This window comes from Myxine glutinosa, chromosome 10 (genome assembly GCF_964187855.1).
Source record: "Myxine glutinosa chromosome 10, kmMyxGlut1.1, whole genome shotgun sequence".
Lineage (NCBI taxonomy): Eukaryota > Metazoa > Chordata > Myxini > Myxiniformes > Myxinidae > Myxine > Myxine glutinosa.
In genome coordinates, this window is record NC_136270.1 from 134,277,086 (window position 1) to 134,303,434 (window position 26,349).

Consider the following 26,349-nt stretch of genomic DNA (forward strand, 5'->3'; position numbering starts at 1 on the left):
ACCCTGACCTACTACATGGCCGAGGAACACCACCTGTGCCTTTACAAACTCACTCTTAGCTAAGTTGATGGTCAACCCTGCCTCGGTCAGTTTCTGAAAAAATGCATGGATTTGTTTAATGTGGTCTTCCATGGTCATAGTGTGGATGATGACATCATCCAGATAAGCCTCCACCCCCCCATGGTCTGCAATGAGCTTATTAATCAGCCGTTGAAATGTACCCGGCCCGTTTTTCAATCCAAAGGGAAGAACCTTGTACTGATACAACCCATTTGGTGTGACTAAAGCCGAGATTTCCTTGGCTCTATCAATAAGAGGAATCTGCCAATACCCTTTCAGCAAGTCAAATTTAGTTACAAATTTAGCTGGGCCTATCCCATCAATACAGTCATCAATCCTCGGGAGGGGATAGGAGTCGGTGTTGGTCACTGCATTAACCCGTTTTAAATCCGTACAACAACGAAAACTGCCATCGGGTTTCGGAACCAACACACATGGTGAGCTCCATTCACTGTTGCTTGGTTCGATGATGTCATTTTCCAACATATATTGCATCTCCTTCCGGAGATACTCCATCTTCACAGGGTTCATCCGATAGGGGTGTTGTTTCACCGGAGTGGCTTACCCCACCTCAATATCATGATATACCAGGTCAGTACGACCAGGTACATCTGTGAACAAATGTGCAAACTCAAAAATTAGGCTGGATAGTTGCCCTTGTTGTTCCCTCGTCAAATGACCTAATTTCTCATCTGAATGACAACACTTCCGTGTTCGTCAATCTGGGACAAGCCTGGTCATCCAAGTTATCAAACTTCACACCGGCGTCCCCCTCTGTATTCACTTGTTCCCCGGCCACCGGCACGACAGGTGAGACAGGAACCATTTCTTCCACAGGCTTCCTCTCATGATATTTCTTCAGTCGGTTGACATGACACAGCTGTCGATTTTTCCGTCGGTCGGGAGTTGTCACCGCGTAATCTGTCTCATTAACCCTCTTTTCGACTGCAGAAGGACCAAAATACCTAGCCTGTAGTGGCTGACCTGGAACAGGAAGCAATACTAACACCCGGTCCTTGGGACTGAAATTCCTTATCTGAGATTTCTTGTCATGTCTCTCTTTCATTTTTCTCTGGGTCATTTTCAAGTTCTTTCTTGCCACGTCACAAGCCTTTGCCAATCTGTGTCTTACCGTGGACACATACTCCACCATCGGTGTTTGTGACTCCTGCTGTAACCACTGTTCCTTCACCAATTTCAATGGTCCTCGCACTGCGTGTCCAAACACAATTTCAAAAGGACTGAATCCCAATGAATCCTGCATGGATTCCCTCGTAGCAAACAACAATAAGGGTATTCCTTCGTCCCAATCCTTGTCACATTCAAGACAATACGTTCTAATCATATTCTTCAACGTCTGGTGAAACCTTTCCAAAGCCCCTTAGCTCTCGGGATGGTAAGTGCTTGATCTTATTTGTTCCACTCCCAACAGGTGTACCACTTGTTGAAAAAGCGTGGACATGAAATTGGAACCCTGATCAGATTGGATGACCTTAGGTAGGCCAACCAAAGTGAAAAATTTAATCAAGGCCTTCACAATAACTGCCGCCGTTATTTTCCGAAGAGGCACTGCCTCTGGGAACCTTGTGAACGCACACATGATGGTCGGCAAATATTGATGTCCAGCCTTAGTTTTGGGTAAAGGGCCCACACAGTCAATAATGACTCGGCTGAATGGCTCTTCAAAAGCTGGAATTGGTTTTAAAGGGACGGATGGGATTTTCTGATTAGGCTTTCTCACCAGCTGACAAGAATGGCAAATTTTGCAGAACTCCGCCACATCCCGTCGCAATCCTGGCCAGAAAAAATGTACCAATATTCTGTCACAGGTCTTGTTCACTCCCAGGTGCCCGGCCCAAGGTGTCTCATGTGCCAAACCCAAGATCTCCTTCCGGTACGGCGGTGGCACCACAATTTGGTAATGAACTTTCCACTCATCGTCTGCTGGCACCTCCGGTGGCCTCCATTTCCTCATGAGTATTTCCCCCTTCATGAAGTAACCAACAGGTATCTTCCTAGCCTCTTCCTCTGTAACGGCTTTCCCAATTAAACTCCAGATCTCCGAGTCCCCGTGTTGCTCTTCAACCAATCTTTTTCGGACCAGCACGGTTTGCTCACCCTCGTTCCCCGCGGTCTCTGACGGACACTCCATGTCCCCTTTGGTTCCAAACGCCACTTTTTCCTTAAGTTATTGGATGTCACTCCCCTTGTCATTATCTCTTTCAGAGGTTTCTTCCAATATCTCCAAGGAACCCAAATCCCCCTCGCTTTCCTTTTCTTTCTCTTCAGAGTGCCTTCTACCCATAGCCCGAGTCACTGCACAGGATGGAAAAATACCCGGAATCTCCTTCTCTAACCGGGTGGTGTTATTTTCCTTACTGGGCTTTTCCACCAACATTGAATTACCAGAAACTCGACCACCGGCCAAATCATTCCCGATAATAAAAGAGATTCCCTCTACAGGAAGAGTGGCTTGTAAACCTACGGTGACCGGTCCTGACACCAAATCAGACCTCAAATGGATGACATGAAGTGGAGCTTTAACATAGCCACCAACCCCCTGTAAAAGCACACTAACACCAGTTGCCGTCTTCTCTGATGCTGGCAAAATGCCCTCAAGCATCAATGATTGGTGTGCTCCTGTGTCCCTCAATACCTCAACAGGTCTCGGGTTGGTCAAGTCCCCATCCAGTGACACAAACCCCTCTGAAATGAAAGGTTTGTGTCCCTCTTGAACAAGGTCGCTCCGGGATGCCGTAACTTTGGCAGGGGACCCTTCACAAGGCTCTGCTCTCCCAGAACGATTTCTCACATTTGCCAATGCATTCGGAGTCGTACTAGTCTGATTCCGTTCTTGGTTTTCCCTTTTCATGGTGTAACACTGGGACATCAAGTGTCCAGGTTTATGGCAAAAAGCGCAAGTAAGCCCGGAGGAGAACCTCGTGGTCTGCCTCGAGCCCCCCGGAAGATAGGTCTGTCTTGGTACCGTAGTCTTCTGATTTCTAAAAGTTGTGGTATCAGAGTAGTCCCCATAATCATCTCGAGGCCGCCACCATGCCTTTTCGTTCTCCGCACCGGATGTACCATAGCTCCCCTGTTTAAGTCTAGGCGAGAAGTTAGGTTTGTGGAACCCCATCCTGTGTGTTAAGGCATAGTCATCTGCCATGGTGGCTGCCTCATACAACTTTGGTACTTTCCTTTCCTCCAGATGTACTTTCATGTCCTCGTGAAAACACTGTTGGAATTCCTCCACCAGGATCAATTGTCGTAATAGTTCGAAGTCTTTCCCCACACCTTTTGAATCACACCACCTATCAAACATGGTTTCTTTCATTCTGGCAAACTCCACATGGGTCTCACTCTCCCTCTTCCTGGCATTCCGGAATTTTTGCCGGTAAGCTTCCGGGACCAATTCATAGGCTTTGAGAATGTTTTTCTTCACTATCTCATATTCTGCACATTGGTCAATCAGTAAAGCCGAATAAATATCTTGAGCTTTACCCACCAGAACACTTTGCACTAACATGGTCCAGGACTCCTCAGGCCATTTTAGCAGTTGAGCCACTTTCTCAAAGTGTGAGGAAAAAATTGGCTACCTCCTTTTCATTGAAGGGTGGAACCAGCCTCACATGTCTGCCAACATCCCAGGTGGTCTGATTAGGTGTCGGACCCGTCGGCATGGATGGTACCTCTCCCTGTTCTTTCCTTAAATCCAGCTCCTTGAGTTTAAGTTCCTGCTGAAGCGCCATTTCACGTTCCCTTAACTCCCTTTTGGCTTTTCTCTCCTCTGCTTTTTTCTCCTCTAACCTTTCCTGGAGTTCTCTTTCAACTCTCCTTTCCTCTGCTTTATTTCTCTTCTCTTCTTTCTTCGATGTCTCTTTCAACTCTCCTTTCCTCTGCTCTTTCTTGTGCTTTTTTCTCTTCTAACCTTTCCCGGAGTTCTCTTTCTTCTGCTTTTAAACTTTCCTGGCTCTGCAATTGCATCTCCAATATCCGGAGCTCCACATTTTCTTGTTCCTCGGGTAACCAATCCAAGGCTCCCTCTTCCCATGTTCCTTGTCCCACCAGAGATTCTATCACCAATCTCTACATCTCTGCTTTCCTCATATTCGTTCGGACCTCCAAGCTAAAATGTCTGGCCAACACCAAGAGGTCCGATTTTAGTAACGCTCTGAACTGTGCCTCACTAGGGGTCACTGCAAACTTCTCTGCGTCAAACTCCATGGTGACTATTGTTAACATCTGTTAACCTTCACACAAGAAATCTCAAAAACAAAAAAATTTATTTTATTTTTTTGAAAAATTTGGGAATGTTGGAAAAAGTTCCAAATTTGCGAATTCTGGGAATGCTAGGGAATTCTTTCCCGGACTAAATTTAGGGAATTTTTTTTATCCCGGACGAGCCCCCAATTTCTGTTACGTGTTCCTCCCGGACCTCCTGGTCTCGGTATACCTCCGAACCCCAGGAGGAGCCACGGCAGAAAAATATGTTATTCCGTGTCGAAATCACTATGGAAACCACACCAAGAGGTATCAACAAACCAATAATATATGTTTAAAATCACACATGGATAACGATACAACAATTATAGCAATCCACAATACAATCAATATCTCGAGATGGTACCATCTATTAAAGTAATAAAACACACTGCTCTCCCAGTGAATATGACCGAACACTCCTCAATGTCTCTGTAACTCAATGGTGCTCCCGGCGAAGAGGCGATGAAGCGAGTAAGGAGGTGTAAGCAAGGCGGGGACCGTCACGTGGTCCCAACCAACAGCAAATTAGCGGTGGAAAGAGGAATACCAAAGATGCGATCCAAACGTGCACATTCACCGTTCAACCGGCGAACCGCACCGTATTCTTCAAACGCCGCTGTCGCGCACACACATCCTCGGCAAACCACCGGAGGGCGAGACCAGCGGATGCAGCAAAACCTTGTTCCGCGAACGACGCGTGAGGTTCCCCAAATGGCGGACGGCTCTTACTCGAGCCGCAGCCTCTAGGCGAGGATTCTCAGGAATCTCACGCCTGTACCTGACTACACAGGCTTTTTCAATACTCCAGCGATAACACCGATCGCACGATTCTTTTCACAGACTCAAAGTTCACTCGCGACATTCGCTCAACCACGCTCCGTACAGAGCTTCAAGACACGTCTTTTCACTGTCCTCACGCCTTGTCTCTCTTCCTCTCTCCGTCGTCGTCTTCCGGCTTCCTGTCTCTTTTTCATGAGCGCTTTTAACCTTTTAACCACAATAACCATTTCCCTTAAACAACAATAACCATAATACTTAGAACCAACAAGAATAATAATAATAACAACAATAATAATTAGTGCCGAATCCATAACACTGTCCTCTACATTCAACCTCAGTCTCAGTTTTTACAAAATGAGGTGTAAAATGCCATAACTGTCCTCTACATTCAACCTCAGTCTCAGTTTTTACAAAACGAGGTGTAAAACGCCATAACTGCCCTCTACAATCAACCTCAGTCTCAGTTTTTACAAAACGAGGTGTAAAATGCCATAACTGTCCTCTACATTCAACCTCAGTCTCAGTTATTACAAAACGAGGTGTAAAATGCCATAACTGTCCTCTATATTCAACCTCGGTCTCAGTTTTTACAAAACGAGGTGTAAAAAGCCATAACTGTCCTCTACATTCAACCTCAGTCTCAGTTGTTACAAAACGAGGTGTAAAAAGCCATAGCTGTCCTCTACATTCAACCTCAGTCTCAGTTTTTACAAAACGAGGTGTAAAACGCCATAACTGTCCTCTACATTCAACCTCAGTCTGTTTTTACAAAACGAGGTGTAAAATGCCATAACTGTCATCGACATTCAACCTCAGTCTCAGTTTTTACAAAACGAGGTGTAAAAAGCCATAACTGTCCTCTACATTCAACCTCAGTCTCAGTTTTTACAAAACGAGGTGTAAAACGCCATAACTGGCCTCTACATTCAACCTCAGTCTCAGTTTTTACAAAACGAGGTGTAAAACGCCATAACTGTCCTCTACATTCAACCTCAGTCTCAGTTTTTACAAAACGAGGTGTAAAACGCCATAACTGTCCTCTACATTTATCCTCAGTCTTAGTTTTTACAAAACGAGGTGTAAAAAGCCACAACAATCCTCGACATTCAACCTCAGTCTCAGTTTTTACAAAACGAGGTGTAAAATGCCATAACTGTCCTCTACATTCAACCTCAATCTCAGTTTTTACAAAACAAGGTGTAAAACGCCATAACTGTCCTCTACATTCAACCTCAGTCTCAGTTTTTACAAAACAAGGTGTAAAACGCCATAACTGTCCTCTACATTCAACCGCAGTATCAGTTTTTACAAAAGAAGGTGTAAAAAGCCACAACTATCCTCTACATTCAACCTCTGTCTCATTTTTTACAAAACGAGGTGTAAAATGGCATAACTGTCCTCCACATTCAACCTCAGTCTCAGTTTTTACAAAACAAGGTGTAAAACGCCATAACTGTCCTCTACATTCAACCTCAGTCTCAGTTTTTACAAAACAAGGTGTAAAACGCCATAACTGTCCTCTACATTCAACCTGTCTCAGTTTTTACAAAACGAGGTGTAAAAAGCCACAACTATCCTCTACATTCAACCTCTGTCTCAGTTTTTCCAAAACGAGGTGTAAAACGCCTTACCTGTCCTCTACATTCAACCTCAGTCTCAGTTTTTACACAACGAGGTGTAAAACGCCATAACTGTCCTCTACATTCAACCTCTGTCTCAGTTTTTACAAAACGAGGTGTAAAAAGCCATAACTGGCCTCTACATTTAACGTCAGTCTCCGTTTTTACAAAACAAGGTGTAAAAAGCCATAACTGTCCTCTACATTTAACGTCAGTCTCAGTTTTTACAAAACGAGGTGTAAAACGCCTTAACTGTCCTCTACATTCAACCTCAGTCTCAGTCTCAGTTTTTACAAAACAAGGTGTAAAAAGCCATAACTGTCCTCTACATTCAACCTCAGTCTCAGTTTTTACAAAACGAGGTGTAAAACGCCATAACTGGCCTCTACATTCAAGCTCAGTCTCAGTTTTTACAAAACGAGGTGTAAAAAGCCATAACTGTCCTCTACATTCAACCTCAGTCTCAGTTTTTACAAAACAAGGTGTAAAACGCCATAACTGTCCTCTACATTCAACCTCAGTCTCAGTTTTTACAAAACGAGGTGTAAAAAGCCACAACTATCCTCTACATTCAACCTCTGTCTCAGTTTTTCCAAAACGAGGTGTAAAAAGCCACAACTATCCTCTACAATCAACCTCTGTCTCAGTTTTTCCAAAACGAGGTGTAAAACGCCTTACCTGTCCTCTACATTCAACCTCAGTCTCAGTTTTTACACAACGAGGTGTAAAACGCCATAACTGTCCTCTACATTCAACCTCTGTCTCAGTTTTTACAAAACGAGGTGTAAAAAGCCATAACTGGCCTCTACATTTAACGTCAGTCTCCGTTTTTACAAAACAAGGTGTAAAAAGCCATAACTGTCCTCTACATTTAACGTCAGTCTCAGTTTTTACAAAACGAGGTGTAAAACGCCTTAACTGTCCTCTACATTCAACCTCAGTCTCAGTCTCAGTTTTTACAAAACAAGGTGTAAAAAGCCATAACTGTCCTCTACATTCAACCTCAGTCTCAGTTTTTACAAAACGAGGTGTAAAACGCCATAACTGGCCTCTACATTCAAGCTCAGTCTCAGTTTTTACAAAACGAGGTGTAAAAAGCCATAACTGTCCTCTACATTCAACCTCAGTCTCAGTTTTTACAAAACGAGGTGTAAAACGCCATAACTGTCCTCTACATTTAACCTCAGTCTTAGTTTTTACAAAACGAGCTGTAAAAAGCCACAACAATCCTCGACATTCAACCTCAGTCTCAATTTTTACAAAACGAGGTGTAAAATGCCATAACTGTCCTCTACATTCAACCTCAATCTCAGTTTTTACAAAACAAGGTGTAAAACGCCATAACTGTCCTCTACATTCAACCTCAGTCTCAGTTTTTACGAAACAAGGTGTAAAACGCCATAACTGTCCTCTACATTCAACCGCAGTATCAGTTTTTACAAAAGAAGGTGTAAAAAGCCACAACTATCCTCTACATTCAACCTCTGTCTCATTTTTTACAAAACGAGGTGTAAAATGGCATAACTGTCCTCCACATTCAACCTCAGTCTCAGTTTTTACAAAACAAGGTGTAAAACGCCATAACTGTCCTCTACATTCAACCTCAGTCTCAGTTTTTACAAAACAAGGTGTAAAACGCCATAACTGTCCTCTACATTCAACCTCAGTCTCAGTTTTTACAAAACAAGGTGTAAAACGCCATAACTGTCCTCTACATTCAACCTCAATCTCAGTTTTTACAAAACAAGGTGTAAAACGCCATAACTGTCCTCTACATTCAACCTCAGTCTCAGTTTTTACGAAACAAGGTGTAAAACGCCATAACTGTCCTCTACATTCAACCGCAGTATCAGTTTTTACAAAAGAAGGTGTAAAAAGCCACAACTATCCTCTACATTCAACCTCTGTCTCATTTTTTACAAAACGAGGTGTAAAACGCCATAACTGTCCTCTACATTCAGTCTACGTTTTTACAAAACAAGGTGTAAAACGCCATAACTGTCCTCTACATTCAACCTCAGTCTCAGTTTTTACAAAACAAGGTGTAAAACGCCATAACTGTCCTCTACATTCAACCTCAATCTCAGTTTTTACAAAACAAGGTGTAAAACGCCATAACTGTCCTCTACATTCAACCTCAGTCTCAGTTTTTACGAAACAAGGTGTAAAACGCCATAACTGTCCTCTACATTCAACCGCAGTATCAGTTTTTACAAAAGAAGGTGTAAAAAGCCACAACTATCCTCTACATTCAACCTCTGTCTCATTTTTTACAAAACGAGGTGTAAAATGGCATAACTGTCCTCCACATTCAACCTCAGTCTCAGTTTTTACAAAACAAGGTGTAAAACGCCATAACTGTCCTCTACATTCAACCTCAGTCTCAGTTTTTACAAAACAAGGTGTAAAACGCCATAACTGTCCTCTACATTCAACCTCAGTCTCAGTTTTTACACAACGAGGTGTAAAACGCCATAACTGTCCTCTACATTCAACCTCTGTCTCAGTTTTTACAAAACGAGGTGTAAAAAGCCATAACAGTCCTCTACATTTAACGTCGGTCTCAGTTTTTACAAAACGAGGTGTAAAAAGCCATAACAGTCCTCTACATTTAACGTCAGTCTCGGTTTTTACAAAACGAGGTGTAAAACGCCATAACAGTCCTCTACATTTAACCTCAGTCTCCGTTTTTACAAAACAAGGTGTAAAAAGCCATAACAGTCCTCTACATTTAACCTCAGTCTCCGTTTTTACAAAACAAGGTGTAAAAAGCCATAACAGTCCTCTACATTTAACCTCAGTCTCCGTTTTTACAAAACAAGGTGTAAAAAGCCATAACTGTCCTCTACATTTAACGTCAGTCTCAGTTTTTACAAAACGAGGTGTAAAAAGCCATAACAGTCCTCTACATTTAACGTCAGTCTCAGTTTTTACAAAACGAGGTGTAAAACGCCATAACTGTCCTCTACATTTAACGTCAGTCTCAGTTTTTACAAAACGAGGTGTAAAACGCCATAACTATCCTCTACATTTAACGTCAGTCTCAGTTTTTACAAAACGAGGTGTAAAACGCCATAACTATCCTCTACATTCAACCTCAATCTCAGTTTTTACAAAACAAGGTGTAAAACGCCATAACTGTCCTCTACATTCAACCTCAGTCTCAGTTTTTACAAAACAAGGTGTAAAACGCCATAACTGTCCTCTACATTCAACCGCAGTATCAGTTTTTACAAAAGAAGGTGTAAAAAGCCACAACTATCCTCTACATTCAACCTCTGTCTCATTTTTTACAAAACGAGGTGTAAAATGGCATAACTGTCCTCCACATTCAACCTCAGTCTCAGTTTTTACAAAACAAGGTGTAAAACGCCATAACTGTCCTCTACATTCAACCTCAGTCTCCGTTTTTACAAAACAAGGTGTAAAACGCCATAACTGTCCTCTACATTCAACCTCAGTCTCAGTTTTTACAAAACGAGGTGTAAAACGCCATAACTGTCCTCTACATTCAACCTCTGTCTCAGTTTTTCCAAAACGAGGTGTAAAACGCCTTACCTGTCCTCTACATTCAACCTCAGTCTCAGTTTTTACACAACGAGGTGTAAAACGCCATAACTGTCCTCTACATTCAACCTCTGTCTCAGTTTTTACAAAACGAGGTGTAAAAAGCCATAACAGTCCTCTACATTTAACGTCAGTCTCAGTTTTTACAAAACGAGGTGTAAAAAGCCATAACAGTCCTCTACATTTAACGTCAGTCTCGGTTTTTACAAAACGAGGTGTAAAACGCCATAACAGTCCTCTACATTTAACCTCAGTCTCCGTTTTTACAAAACAAGGTGTAAAAAGCCATAACAGTCCTCTACATTTAACGTCAGTCTCCGTTTTTACAAAACAAGGTGTAAAAAGCCATAACTGTCCTCTACATTTAACGTCAGTCTCAGTTTTTACAAAACGAGGTGTAAAAAGCCATAACAGTCCTCTACATTTAACGTCAGTCTCAGTTTTTACAAAACGAGGTGTAAAACGCCATAACTGTCCTCTACATTTAACGTCAGTCTCAGTTTTTACAAAACGAGGTGTAAAACGCCATAACTATCCTCTACATTTAACGTCAGTCTCAGTTTTTACAAAACGAGGTGTAAAACGCCTTAACTGTCCTCTACATTTAACGTCAGTCTCAGTTTTTACAAAACGAGGTGTAAAACGCCATAACTATCCTCTACACTCAACCTCAGTCTCAGTTTTTACAACTGCTGACATCACCGTCCACAAATGATCTTCGGATGGGTTTGGTGTTCTCAACGAGGGATCAGATTTATCTCAAATTACTTTGTAACTCTTTTTACTGCCATGGATGTGGTGGATGATTCATGTAAAAAAGTATCTTTATTTCTCTGAATGTCCTTCTCCTACACGTGATATATTTAGAAGTTCCACAATGAACACTGTTTATAAATAAAACTTGCACTGATAATCATATTCTTCAGCTTAGATTTTGCTGCCAACTGTCTCGATCCCAAAACAAACTTTTGGGCACACAAGGAGCATGTGAACCAAGATTTTCAATATTAGAGAGGACAAGGATTACTACTACTACTAATACTACTACTACAGCACTCCCAATTATTCGCCTGTCCCTTGTGACCGGGGGGGCATATTTTGCCCAAGTTTTTCACCAACCAGCTGGCCAGGCCTGACGTTCCACTGAAGGTGATTTGGGTCGGAATTTGCAATTCGTTTTGCAACATCATGGGATATTCAATGTCTTCCGATGACCGGTGCTCACAAATGGGTCCTCCGATGAACGGTGCTCACAAACGGGTCCTCCGATGACCGGTGCTCACAAACGGGTCCTCCGATGACCGGTGCTCACAAACGGGTCCTCCGATGACCTGTGCCCACAAACGGGTCCTCCGATGACCGGTGCTCACAAACGGGTCCTCCGATGAACTGTGCTCACAAACGGGTCCTCCGATGAACGGTGCTCACAAACGGGTCCTCCGATGAACGGTGCTCACAAACGAGTCCTCCGATGACCGGTGCTCACAAACGGGTCCTCCGATGACCTGTGCTCACAAACGGGTCCTCCGATGACCGGTGCTCACAAACCGGTCCTCCGATGACCGGTGCTCACAAACGGGTCCTCCGATGACCGGTGCTCACAAACGGGTCCTCCGATGAACGGTGCTCACAAACGGGTCCTCCGATGAACGGTGCTCACAAACGGGTCCTCCGATGACCGGTGCTCACAAACGGGTCCTCCGATGACCTGTGCCCACAAACGGGTCCTCCGATGACCGGTGCTCACAAACGGGTCCTCCGATGAACTGTGCTCACAAACGGGTCCTCCGATGAACGGTGCTCACAAACGGGTCCTCCGATGAACGATGCTCACAAACGGGTCCTCCGATGACCGGTGCTCACAAACGGGTCCTCCGATGACCTGTGCTCACAAACGGGTCCTCCGATGACCGGTGCTCACAAACGGGTCCTCCAATGACCGGTGCTCACAAACGGGTCCTCCGGGTGAACCTCCATCTGTGGGACGGCACACACATTGTTGAATCACTCTGCCTGTGAAACACCAGGATGGGAGTTTATAGCTGGGTCAGGATTCAAACCCAAGCTAGACATCTCAGAGACTAGTGTGTATACTTCTCAGATATCCTGCCAGCTGTGGTTTCATTGAACCAAAACTGATTTGAATTGAAGTTATTGAATAAATAACATTTGATCCAATGAAAAAATCAAATAAACTGACATTTGTGCGCACGTTGGATTTTCTGAACAAACTTGTTTAATAATTCCACTTGATCTAATTTAATTCACAGTTTACAACCTGTAATGGTAATTTATTGGTGAATGGAATAACAAATGAAATCAGCTTTATTTATTTAAGCGTGATTAAATAATTATTTAAAAATTAATTTATTGTCTCTCCCTCCCTTTCCCCTACTCCTTCCCATATAGGTGCCATACAACATCGTCGGATGGCTCATTAAGAATAAGGATCCTTTGAATGAAACCGTTGTGGGTCTCTTCCAAAAGTCCTCGATGAAACTTCTTGCGGTCCTATTTGAAAATTACATTAGTGCAGATTGCGGTACGTCTCAGTCTCAGTCTCAGTCTCAGTCTCAGTCTCACTCACCATTTCACTGCTTTAGTCATTATTTTGTTTCATATTGGTACGTAGTCATCTGTTACATGGAATGATGGAAGGTTAATGCTCATGGAAGAGCTGAACGATGGAAGGTCAAGGCTTATGGAAGACCTGAACGATGGCAGGTCAAGGCTCATGGAAGAGCTGAACGATGGAAGGTCAAGCCTCATAGAAGAGCTGAACGATGGAAGGTCAAGGCTTATGGAATAGCTGAAGGATGGAAGGTCAAGGCTCATGGAAGAGCTGAACGATGGAAGGTCAAGCCTCATGGAAGAGCTCAACGATGGAAGGTCAAGGCTCATGGAAGAGCTGAAAGATGGAAGGTCAAGCCTCATGGAAGAGCTGAACGATGGAAGGTCAAGCCTCATTGAAGAGCTGAATGATGGAAGGTCAAGCCTCATTGAAGAGCTGAACGATGGAAGGTCAAGCCTCATGGAAGAGCTGAACGATGGAAGGTCAAGCCTCATGGAAGAGCTGAAAGATGGAAGGTCAAGCCTCATAGAAGAGCTGAACGATGGAAGGTCAAGGCTTATGGAATAGCTAAAGGATGGAAGGTCAAGGCTCATGGAAGAGCTGAACGATGGAATGTCAAGCCTCATGGAAGAGCTCAACGATGGAAGGTCAAGGCTCATGGGAGAGCTGAACGATGGAAGGTCAAGCCTCATGGAAGAGCTGAACGATGGAAGGTCAAGCCTCATGGAAGAGCTGAACGATGGAAGGTCAAGGCTTATGGAAGAGCTGAAGGATGGAAGGTCAAGGCTCATGGAAGAGCAGAACGATAGAAGGTCAAGCCTCATGGAAGAGCTGAACGATGGAAGGTCAAGCCTCATGGAAGAGCTGAACGATGGAAGGTCAAGCCTCATGGAAGAGCTGAACGATGGAAGGTCAAGCCTCATTGAAGAGCTGAACCATGGAAGGTCAAGGCTCATGCTAGAGCTTAACGATGGAAGGTCAAGGCTCATGGAAGAGCTGAACGATGGAAGGTCAAGGCTCATGGAAGAGCTGAACTATGGAAGGTCAAGCCTCATGGTAGAGCTTAACGATGGAAGGTCAAGGCTCATGGAAGAGCTGAATGATGGAAGGTCAAGGCTTATGGTAGAGCTTAACGATAGAAGGTCAAGGCTCATGGTAGAGCTTAACTATAGAAGGTCAAGGCTCAGGGAAGAGCTGAACAATAGAAGGTCAAGGCCTATGGAAGAGCTGAACGATAGAAGGTCAAGGCTCATGGAAGAGCTGAACGATAGAAGGTCAAGGCTCATGGTAGAGCTTAACGATAGAAGGTCAAGGCTCATGGAAGAGCTGAACGACGGAAGGTGGTTGGATGACAAACAAAACAAGCATTCTGAGTATTGCGCTGCAATACATGTCCCCTACGAAAGTTCAAAGTGCCATAACTTTGTCAAAAATGATCGCATATGCAAATTTATGCACGGTTGATGCTGGTTTTCAAACTTGATCTGAGGTATGCTGAGAACCATGTGTGTCACGCCTCGCCTCGTTGATAAGCCCGCATGGTCGCTCCGTGGAGCGGCCTGCACGTATTGCACTGTGTGAATTATATAATTACCAACTCATGGTCTGAGGTACTAGCGATTCAAGAAATATCCATTTTTTTAAAATATTTTCGTTTAATTAACGATATCTGCCAAACCACGTGCCCTATCGCAAATTCCAAAACGACATTTTAGTGCTGAACAGATCTGTGAAGTTTCCCCTCGATTGGATCAAAAATGAGGGAGGAGCTCGGTTTTTAAGGTTCATGCTTAAAAACGTCATAACTCTGAAACCATGTGATGCATGACGTCATGCTCGCTGACTTTTTTGTTCGTCATGGGTATGCGATTCTGCCTGCGAAGTTTGGCCTCGATCTGTTCCGCCGTTGCAGAGAAAAAGGGGTTTTCGTGTTTCCACGAAAAACAATATGGCGACCGAACCACGTGACCTGTGACGTCATAATTACCATTAAAATATTCTACAGACCGAGTCCATCATATGGTGAAAATTTTTATCTCAATCGGTCCAATTATTGCAGAGAAATAGGTTAAGGAAATTAAAACTTAAAATGGCACTGAGTTAAGGATCATCAGAATTATCAGAATTCCCAAAGTTCAAAGTGCCATAACTTTGTTAAAAATGATCGAAACGTCGTGACGTTCGAACTTGATCTGTAACCTATCATGAGGAAACCATGTGCCAAGTTTGAAATCATTAGCATTAAGCGTTTAGAAAAAAAGTCCGGAAAACTGTTCTTTGCGTGACGGACTGACGGACTGACGGACTGACGGACTGACGGACGGACGGACGGAGGGACGGAGTGCAAACCTACAGTCCCCTCCGGTGTACACCGGTAGGGGACTAATAAGGGAGGGGAACAAGTGGACAAGGGACATAGGCAACACGAGATAACAAGTATATACAGTAAGGCCCTGAGTAGAGTCAGCTACACCACACAGTATAATCTTTGATGAAGAGGTCACGAAAATTCAGGATTCTATTTATTCTCATTCAACAAATATCGGTATCAGATTGAAAACGAACTGCCATGTCAATGTTAATGATGGACTTACCTTGAAAGATTGCTATAGTGCAGTTGATTCAATTTGACCTCAGATGTGGGATAGCCCGGTTTACTTCTCAGCTGCAGGTCGACAAAGGGGGCATTGTTAGCAATGCTAAAAAATTTATATGTGCAGTGCCTTCAGAAAGTATTCAGACCCCTTCACGTTTTTCACATTTTGTTATGTTGCAGCCTTTTGCTGAAATCGTTTAAATTCATTTTTTCCCTCATCGATCTGCACTCAATACCCCATAATGACAAAGAGAAAACAGGATTTTAGAAAGTTTTGCAAATTTATTAAAAAGAAAAAACAGAAATATCACATTTACATAAGTATTCATACCCTTTGCTATGACACTTGAAATTTAGCTCAGGTGCCTCCCATTTCTCTTGATCATCTTTGAGATGTTCCTACACCTTGATTGGAGTCCACCTGTGGTAAATTCAATTGATCGGACATGATTTGGAAAGGCACACACCTGTCTATATAAGGTCTCACAGCTGACAATGCATATCAGAGCAAAAACCAAGCCATGAGGTCGAAGGAACCTGCAGAGCTCAGAGACAGGATTGTGTCGAGGCCCGCTTGGAGTTTGCAAAAAAGCACCTAAAGGACTCTCAGCCTTTGACAAACAAGATTCTGTGGTCTGATGAAACCAATATTGAACTGTTTGGCTTCCGTCTGGCCACTCTGCCATAAAGCCCAGATCGGTGGAGTGTTGCAGTGATGGTTGTCCTTCTGGAAGTTTCTCCCATCTCCACACAGGATCTCTGGAGCTCAGCCAGAGTGACCATCGGGTTCTTGGTCACCTCTCTTACCAAGGCCCTTCTCCCCCGATTGCTCAGTTTGGCCGGGCGGCCAGCTCTAGGAAGAGTCCTGGTTGTTCCAATCTTCTTCCATTTAAGCATCATGGAGGCCACTGTGCTCTTGGGAACCTTCAATGCAGCAGAGATTTTTTTTTTGTCGGCTTCCCCAGATCTGTGCCTCGACACAATCCTGTCTCTGAGCTCTGCAGGAAGTTCCTTCGACCTCATGGCTTGGTTTTTGCTCTGATATGCATTGTCAGCTGTGAGACCTTATATAGACAGGTGTGTGCCTTTCCAAATCATGTCCGATCAATTGAATTTACCACAGGTGGACTCCAATCAAGGTGTAGGAACATCTCAAAGATGATCAAGAGAAATGGGAGGCACCTGAGCTAAATTTCAAGTGTCATAGCAAAGGGTATGAATACTTATGTAAATGTGATATTTCCGTTTTTTCTTTTTAATAAATTTGCAAAACTTTCTAAAATCCTGTTTTCTCTTTGTCATTATGGGGTATTGAGTGTAGATCGATGAGGGAATAAATTAATTTAAACGATTTCAGCATAAAGCTGCAACATAACAAAATGTGAAAAACGTGAAGGGGTCTGAATACTTTCTGAATGTACTGTGTATATATATATATATATCTTCTCAAAAATACTCATCCCGGTCACCATAATTACTCACCATAATGTTTCCACATACTTCGTAATTCATCTAAATGTGGCATTTTTGGTAGGGCTGAATACTTCTTCAGGCCACTGTAAATATAATAACGGGTAGATTTGGGGAATGAAATGAGGTGTTGCTGGAGACCACCATCTTTAGGACTGAAGGGAAGAGTCGGAAAGGATAGACGATAAAGGAAAGTATTCACTTCCATCACTTCATGTTGTTTTGTCTCAGCAATGGCTGCATAGTCTTTTCATATCATAAAAACAACAGCCTAAAACTCTTACCTCCCTCATGTGCATGCATACATAATATGTAGATACTGTCCTTGAGGAATCATCCATTTATTATTTACATGTGGAGGGAGTGAGTTATCTTTTTTTTTTTCTTTTTTTTTTTTGTATACAAGATCGAGGCTCGTGAAAGAGCGAACATTAATCACACAAAAAGTGAAACCGACACATAAAACACAAAATAAGGGGAGCGGTAGACAAGATGGGGAGAGAGGGCGAAGGAGACGAACACAACATTTGAGAGCAGGGACATCGAGAGAACTGTGGGAGGGAGAGGGCTTGGGGGAGGTGGGAGAGGTATAAAACATATGGACACTGCAAGGACTTCCAGGAAAGAAGTTGGAATTTCAAAAAAAGTGTATCTGGGGTGAATTAACGGGGGGTAGAAAAGATCAAGGTTTTGGAAGGGGGAAGATAAGAGATGGTGGTGGACACCTGTTTTAAAGACCTGGAGGGAGGAGAGGGATTGAAGAGAGTGGAGTTGGGGTACGACGGAGTTGGGAATGATGGAGATGGAACAATGGAATTTGAGATGATGGAGTTGGGAAAAACGAAATGGGACGACAGAGATGGGGACGTCGGAATTGGGGACGGCGGAATTGGGGACGGCGGAATTGGGGACGGCGGAGATGGGGACGGTGGAATTGGGGACGGCGGAATTGGGGACGGCGGAATTGGGGACGGCGGAATTGGGTACGGTGGAATTGGGGACGGCGGAGATGGAGACGGCGGAATTGGGTACGGCGGAATTGGGGACGGCGGAATTGGGGACGGCGTAGATGGAGACGGCGGAATTGGGGACGGTGGAATTGGGGACGGCGGAATTGGGGACGGCGGAATTGGGTACGGCGGAATTGGGGACGGCGTAGATGGAGACGGCGGAATTGGGGACGGTGGAATTGGGGACGGCGTAGATGGAGACGGCGGAATTGGGGACGGTGGAATTGGGGACGGCGGAATTGGGGACGGTGTATTGGGGACGGCGGAATTGGGGACGGCGTAGATGGAGACGGTGGAATTGGGGACGGCGGAATTGGGGACGGTGTATTGGGGACGGCGGAATTGGGGACGGCGTAGATGGAGACGTCGGAATTGGGGACGGTGGAATTGGGGACGGCGGAATTGGGTACGGCGGAATTGGGGACGGCGGAATTGGGGACGGCGGAATTGGGGACGGCGTAGATGGAGACGGCGGAATTGGGGACGGTGGAATTGGGGACGGCGGAATTGGGGACGGTGTATTGGGGACGGCGGAATTGGGGACGGCGGAATTGGGGACGGCGGAATGAGGGACGGCGGAATTGGGGACGGCGGAATTGGGGACGGCGGAATTGGGGACGGCGGAGATGGGGACGGCGGAATTGGGGACGGCGGAATTGGGGACGGCGGAATTGGGGACGGCGGAGATGGGGACGGCGGAATTGGGGACGGCGGAGATGGGGACGGCGGAATTGGGGACGGCGGAGATGGGGACGGCGGAATTGGGGACGGCGTAATTGGGGACGGCGGAATTGGGGACGGCGGAGATGGGGACGGCGGAATTGGGGACGGCGGAGATGGGGACGGCGGAATTGGGGACGGCGGAGATGGGGACGGCGGAATTGGGGACGGCGGAATTGGGGACGGCGGAATTGGGGACGGCGGAATTGGGGACGGCGGAATTGGGGACGGCGGAATTGGGGACGGCGGAATTGGGGACGGCGGAGATGGGGACGGCGGAATTGGGGACGGCGGAGATGGGGACGGCGGAATTGGGGACGGCGGAATTGGGGACGGCGGAATTGGGGACGGCGGAGATGGGGACGGCGGAATTGGGGACGGCGGAATTGGGGACGGCGGAGATGGGGACGGCGGAATTGGGGACGGCGGAATTGGGGACGGCGGAATTGGGGACGGCGGAATTGGGGACGGCGGAGATGGGGACGGCGGAATTGGGGACGGCGGAATTGGGGACGGCGGAATTGGGGACGGCGGAATTGGGGACGGCGGAATTGGGGACGGCGGAATTGGGGATGGCGGAATTGGGGACGGCGGAATTGGGGACGGCGCAATTGGGGACGGCGGAATTGGGGACGGCGGAATTGGGGACGGCGGAATTGGGGACGGCGGAGATGGGGACGGCGGAATTGGGGACGGCGGAATTGGGGACGGCGGAGATGGCACCACGGAGATGGGGACGGCGGAGATGGCACCACGGAGATGGGGACGGCGGAGATGGCACCACGGAGATGGGGACGGCGGAGATGGCACCACGGAGATGGGGACTACGGGGATTGGGATGACCGATATGGAGGATATTGAGAAGGAGATGTTGGAGAGATTGAACCCTGAGCATGTACTGCAGTGTGTTGAATGTAAAGATAAACAAACAAATTAGGAAGCAAAATGGCAGCACGAAATGACTGTTTTTACTATTGCTAACCCAAATTTCATCACAAGCAAAGTGGAGCAAATACCATGCTCGATCGACAAAGTATTGTGGATACATAAACATTCAGGGAATCCAGCAAAATGTCCTTCTGCACTCTCATGATGAATGCAACAGCTTAACCTGTTCGGAAAACCTCCGCTTTGTTCATAGGAACATCACACATGAGGATGTAAACGGTGTGTTGTGGTTTTCTTGTTCAGATAACCCTCCCAGTGGTGGAGAGAAGAAACGAAAGAAAGGAGCCTCATTTCAAACGGTTTCATCCATGCATCGGGTGAGAATGAAATACACCAACGCAGGGATTCACAAATACACCAACACAGGGTTTCACAAATACACCAACGCAGGGATTCACAAATACACCAACACAGGGATTCACAAATACACCAACGCAGGGATTCACAAATACACCAACGCAGGGATTCACAAATACACCAACGCAGGGATTCACAAATACACCAACGCAGGAATTCACAAATACACCAACGCAGGGATTCACAAATACACCAACGCAGGGATTCAAAAATACACCAACGCAGGGATTCACAAATACACCAACACAGGGTTTCACAAATACACCAACGCAGGGATTCACAAATACACCAATGCAGGGATTCACAAATACACCAACGCAGGGATCCACAAATACACCAACGCAGGGATTCACAAATACACCAATGCAGGGTTTCACAAATACACCAACGCAGCGATTCACAAATACACCAACACAGGGTTTCACAAATACACCAACGCAGGGATTCACAAATACACCCACACAGGGATCCACAAATACACCAACGTGGGGTTTCACAAATACACCAACACAGGGTTTCACAAATACACCAACGCAGGGATTCACAAATACACCCACACAGGGATCCACAAATACACCAACACAGGGTTTCACAAATACACCAACACAGGGATTCACAAATACACCAACACAGGTTTTCACAAATACACCAACACGGGGTTTCACAAATACACCAACGCAGGGATTCACAAATACACCAACACAGGGATTCACAAATACACCAACGCAGGGATTCACAAATACAGAAACACAGGGATTCACAAATACACCAACACAGGGTTTCACAAATACACCAACACAGGGATTCACAAATACACCAACACAGGTTTTCACAAATACACTAACACGGGGTTTCACAAATACACCAACGCAGGGATTCACAAATACACCAACACAGGGATTCACAAATCCACCAACGCAGGGATTCACAAATACAGAAACACAGGGATTCACAAATACACCAACGCAGGGATTCACAAATACACCAACACAGGGATTCACAAATACACCAACGCAGGGATTCACAAATACAGAAACACAGGGATTCACAAATACACCAATGCAGGGATTCACAAATACACCAACATAGGGTTTCACAAATACACCAACACAGGGTTTCACAAATACACCCACACAGGGTTTCACAAATACACCAACACGGGGTTTCACAAATACACCAATGCAGGGATTCACAAATACACCAACACGGGGTTTCACAAATACACCAACACAGGGTTTCACAAATACACCCACACAGGGTTTCACAAATACACCAACGCAGGGATTCACAAATACACCAACACAGGGATTCACAAATACACCAACACGGGGTTTCACAAATACACAAACACAGGGATTCACAAATACACCAACACAGGGTTTCACAAATACACCAACACAGGGTTTCACAAATACACCAACATAGGGATTCACAAATACACCAACACAGGGTTTCACAAATACACCAACACAGGGTTTCACAAATACACCAACATAGGGATTCACAAATACACCAATACAGTGATTCACAAATACACCAACACAGGGTTTCACAAATACACCAACACGGGGTTTCACAAATACACCAACGCGGGTTTCACAAATACACCAACACAGGGTTTCACAAATACACCAACGCAGGGTTTCACAAACACACCAACGTGGGGTTTCACAAATACACCAACACGGGGTTTCACAAACACACCAACGTGGGGTTTCACAAATACACCAACACGGGGTTTCACAAATACACCAACACAGGGTTTCACAAATACACCAACACGGGGTTTCACAAATACACCAACACAGGGTTTCACAAATACACCAACACAGGGTTTCACAAATACACCAACACAGGGTTTTCACAAATACACCAACACAGGGTTTCACAAATACACCAACGCAGGGTTTCACAAATACACCAACGTGGGGTTTCACAAATACACCAACGTGGGGTTTCACAAATACACCAACACAGGGTTTCACAAATACACCAACACAGGGTTTCACAAATACACCAACACAGGGTTTCACAAATACACCAACACAGGGTTTCACAAATACACCAACACAGGGTTTCACAAATACACCAACACAGGGTTTCACAAATACACCAACACAGGGTTTAACAAATACACCAACACAGGGTTTTACAAATACACCAACGCAGGGTTTCACAAATACACCAACACAGGGTTTCACAAATACACCAACGTGGGGTTTCACAAATACACCAACGTGGGGTTTCACAAATACACCAACACAGGGTTTCACAAATACACCAACACAGGGGTTCACAAATACACCAACGTGGGGTTTCACAAATACACCAACGTGGGGTTTCACAAATACACCAACACAGGGTTTCACAAATACACCAACACAGGGATTCACAAATACACCAACACAGGTTTTCACAAATACACCAACACGGGGTTTCACAAATACACCAACGCAGGGATTCACAAATACACCAACACAGGGATTCACAAATACACCAACGCAGGGATTCACAAATACAGAAACACAGGGATTCACAAATACACCAACAGAGGGTTTCAAAAATACACCAACGCATGGATTCACAAATACACCAACATAGGGATTCACAAATACACCAACATAGGGTTTCACAAATACACCAACAGAGGGTTTCAAAAATACACCAACGCAGGGATTCACAAATACACCAACATAGGGTTTCACAAATACACCAACACAGGGTTTCACAAATACACCAACACAGGGTTTCACAAATACACCAATGCAGGGATTCACAAATACACCAACACAGGGATTCACAAATACACCAATGCAGGGATTCACAAATACACCAATGCAGGGATTCACAAATACACCAATGCAGGGATTCACAAATACACCAATGCAGGGATTCACAAATACACCCACACAGGGTTTCACAAATACACCAACATAGGGTTTCACAAATACACCAACACAGGGTTTCACAAATACACCAATGCAGGGTTTCACAAATACACCAACACAGGGTTTCACAAATACACCAATGCAGGGATTCACAAATACACCAACATGGGGTTTCACAAATACACAAACACAGGGTTTCACAAATACACCAACGCAGGGATTCACAAATACACCAACACAGGGATTCACAAATACACCAACACGGGGTTTCACAAATACACAAACACAGGGATTCACAAATACACCAACACAGGGATTCACAAATACACCAACACAGGGATTCACAAATACACCAACACGGGGTTTCACAAATACACCAACGCAGGGATTCACAAATACACCAATACAGGGATTCACAAATACACCAACACGGGGTTTCACAAATACACAAACACAGGGTTTCACAAATACACCAATGCAGGGATTCACAAATACACCAACACAGGGATTCACAAATACACCAACACAGGGTTTCACAAATACACCAACACAGGGTTTCACAAATACACCAACATAGGGATTCACAAATACACCAACACAGGGTTTCACAAATACACCAACACAGGGTTTCACAAATACACCAACATAGGGATTCACAAATACACCAATACAGTGATTCACAAATACACCAACACAGGGTTTCACAAATACACCAACACGGGGTTTCACAAATACACCAACGCGGGGTTTCACAAATACACCAACACAGGGTTTCACAAATACACCAACGCAGGGTTTCACAAATACACCAATGTGGGGTTTCACAAATACACCAACGTGGGGTTTCACAAATACACCAACACAGGGTTTCACAAATACACCAACACGGGGTTTCACAAATACACCAACACAGGGTTTCACAAATACACCAACACAGGGTTTCACAAATACACCAACACAGGGTTTCACATTACACCAACACAGGGTTTCACAAATACACCAACACAGGGTTTCACAAATACACCAACACAGGGTTTCACAAATACACCAACACAGGGTTTCACAAATACACCAACACAGGGATTCACAAATACACCAACATAGGTTTTCACAAATACACCAACACAGGGTTTCACAAATACACCCACACAGGGTTTCACAAATACACCAACGCAGGGATTCACAAATACACCAACATGGGGTTTCACAAATACACAAACACAGGGTTTCAGAAATATACCAACGCAGGGATTCACAAATACACCAACGCAGGGATTCACAAATACACCAACACAGGGATTCACAAATACACCAACACGGGGTTTCACAAATACACAAACACAGGGTTTCACAAATACACCACCGTGGGGTTTCACAAATACACCAACACAGGGGTTCACAAATACACCAACGTGGGGTTTCACAAATACACCAACATAGGGATTCACAAATAAATACACCAACGTGGGGTTTCACAAATACACCACCGTGGGGTTTCACAAATACACCAACACAGGGTTTCACAAATACACCAACGTGGGGTTTCACAAATAAATACACCAACGTGGGGTTTCACAAATACACCAACGTGGGGTTTCACAAATACACCAACGCAGGGTTTCACAAATACACCAACACAGGGATTCACAAATACACAAACACAGGGATTCACAAATACACCAACACAAGGTTTCACAAATACACCCACACAGGGTTTCACAAATACACCCACACAGGGTTTCACAAATACACCAACACAGGGTTTCACAAATACACCAACACAGGGGTTCACAAATACACCAACGTGGGGTTTCACAAATAAATACACCAACGTGGGGTTTCACAAATACACCAACGCAGGGTTTCACAAATACACCAACACAGGGGTTCACAAATACACCAACGTGGGATTTCACAAATACACCAACGTGGGATTTCACAAATACACCAACATGGGGTTTCACAAATACACCAACGTGGGGTTTCACAAATACACCAACGTGGTGTTTCACAAATACACCAACACAGGGATTCACAAATACACCAACACAGGTTTTCACAAATACACCAACACAGGGATTCACAAATACACCAACACGGGGTTTCACAAATACACCAACGCAGGGATTCACAAATACACCAACACAGGGATTCACAAATACACCAACGCAGGGATTCACAAAAACACCAACGCAGGGATTCACAAATACAGCAACACAGGGATTCACAAATACACCAACACAGGGTTTCACAAATACACCAACGCAGGGTTTCACAAATACACCAACACAGGGGTTCACAAATACACCAACACAGGGTTTCACAAATACACCAACGCAGGGATTCACAAATTCACCAACACAGGGATTCACAAATACACCAACGCAGGGATTCACAAATACAGCAACACAGGGATTCACAAATGCACCAACGCAGGTTTTCACAAATACACCAACGCAGGGATTCACAAATACACCAACACAGGGATTCACAAATACACCAACGCAGGGATTCACAAATACAGCAACACAGGGATTCACAAATGCACAAACGCAGGTTTTCACAAATACACCAACACAGGGGTTCACAAATACACCAACGTGGGGTTTCACAAATACACCAACGTGGGGTTTCACAAATACACCAACGTGGGGTTTCACAAATACACCAACACAGGGTTTCACAAATACACCAACGTGGGGTTTCACAAATACACCAACGTGGGGTTTCACAAATACACCAACGTGGGGTTTCACAAATACACCAACGTGGGGTTTCACAAATACACCAACGTGGGGTTTCACAAATACACCAACACAGGGATTCACAAATACACCAACACAGGTTTTCACAAATACACCAACACGGGGTTTCACAAATACACCAACGCAGGGATTCACAAATACACCAACACAGGGATTCACAAATACACCAACACAGGGATTCACAAATACACCAACACAGGTTTTCACAAATACACCAGCACAGGGTTTCACAAATACACCAACACAGGGATTCACAAATACACAAACACAGGGTTTCACAAATACACCAATGCAGGGATTCACAAATACACCAACACAAGGATTCACAAATACACCAACATAGGGTTTCACAAATACACCAACACAGGGTTTCACAAATACACCAACATAGGGATTCACAAATAAATACACCAACGTGGAGTTTCACAAATACACCAACGTGGGGTTTCACAAATACACCAACGTGGGGTTTCACAAATACACCAATGCAGGGATTCACAAATACACCAACACAGGGTTTCACAAATACACAAACACAGGGTTTCACAAATACACCAATGCAGGGATTCACAAATACACCAACGTGGGGTTTCACAAATACACCAACACAGGGTTTCACAAATACACCCACACAGGGATTCACAAATACACCAACGTGGTGTTTCACAAATACACCAACACAGGGATTCACAAATACACCAACATAGGGTTTCACAAATACACCCACACAGGGA

At 44.6% G+C, this 26,349-nt stretch overlaps 1 protein-coding gene across 1 annotated transcript in view; it reads left to right on the forward strand.

The window, feature by feature from the left end:
* The window catches only part of LOC137433750 (myosin-6-like), a 181,262-nt gene that overhangs the window by 101,443 nt on the left and 53,470 nt on the right, over nucleotides 1–26,349 (forward strand). The window contains exons 16-17 of the mRNA XM_078786144.1: nucleotides 12,699–12,847; nucleotides 19,862–19,922. Coding sequence (XP_078642270.1) covers nucleotides 12,699–12,847; nucleotides 19,862–19,922 — 210 coding nt within the window. The remainder of the gene's footprint in view (nucleotides 1–12,698; nucleotides 12,848–19,861; nucleotides 19,923–26,349) is intronic.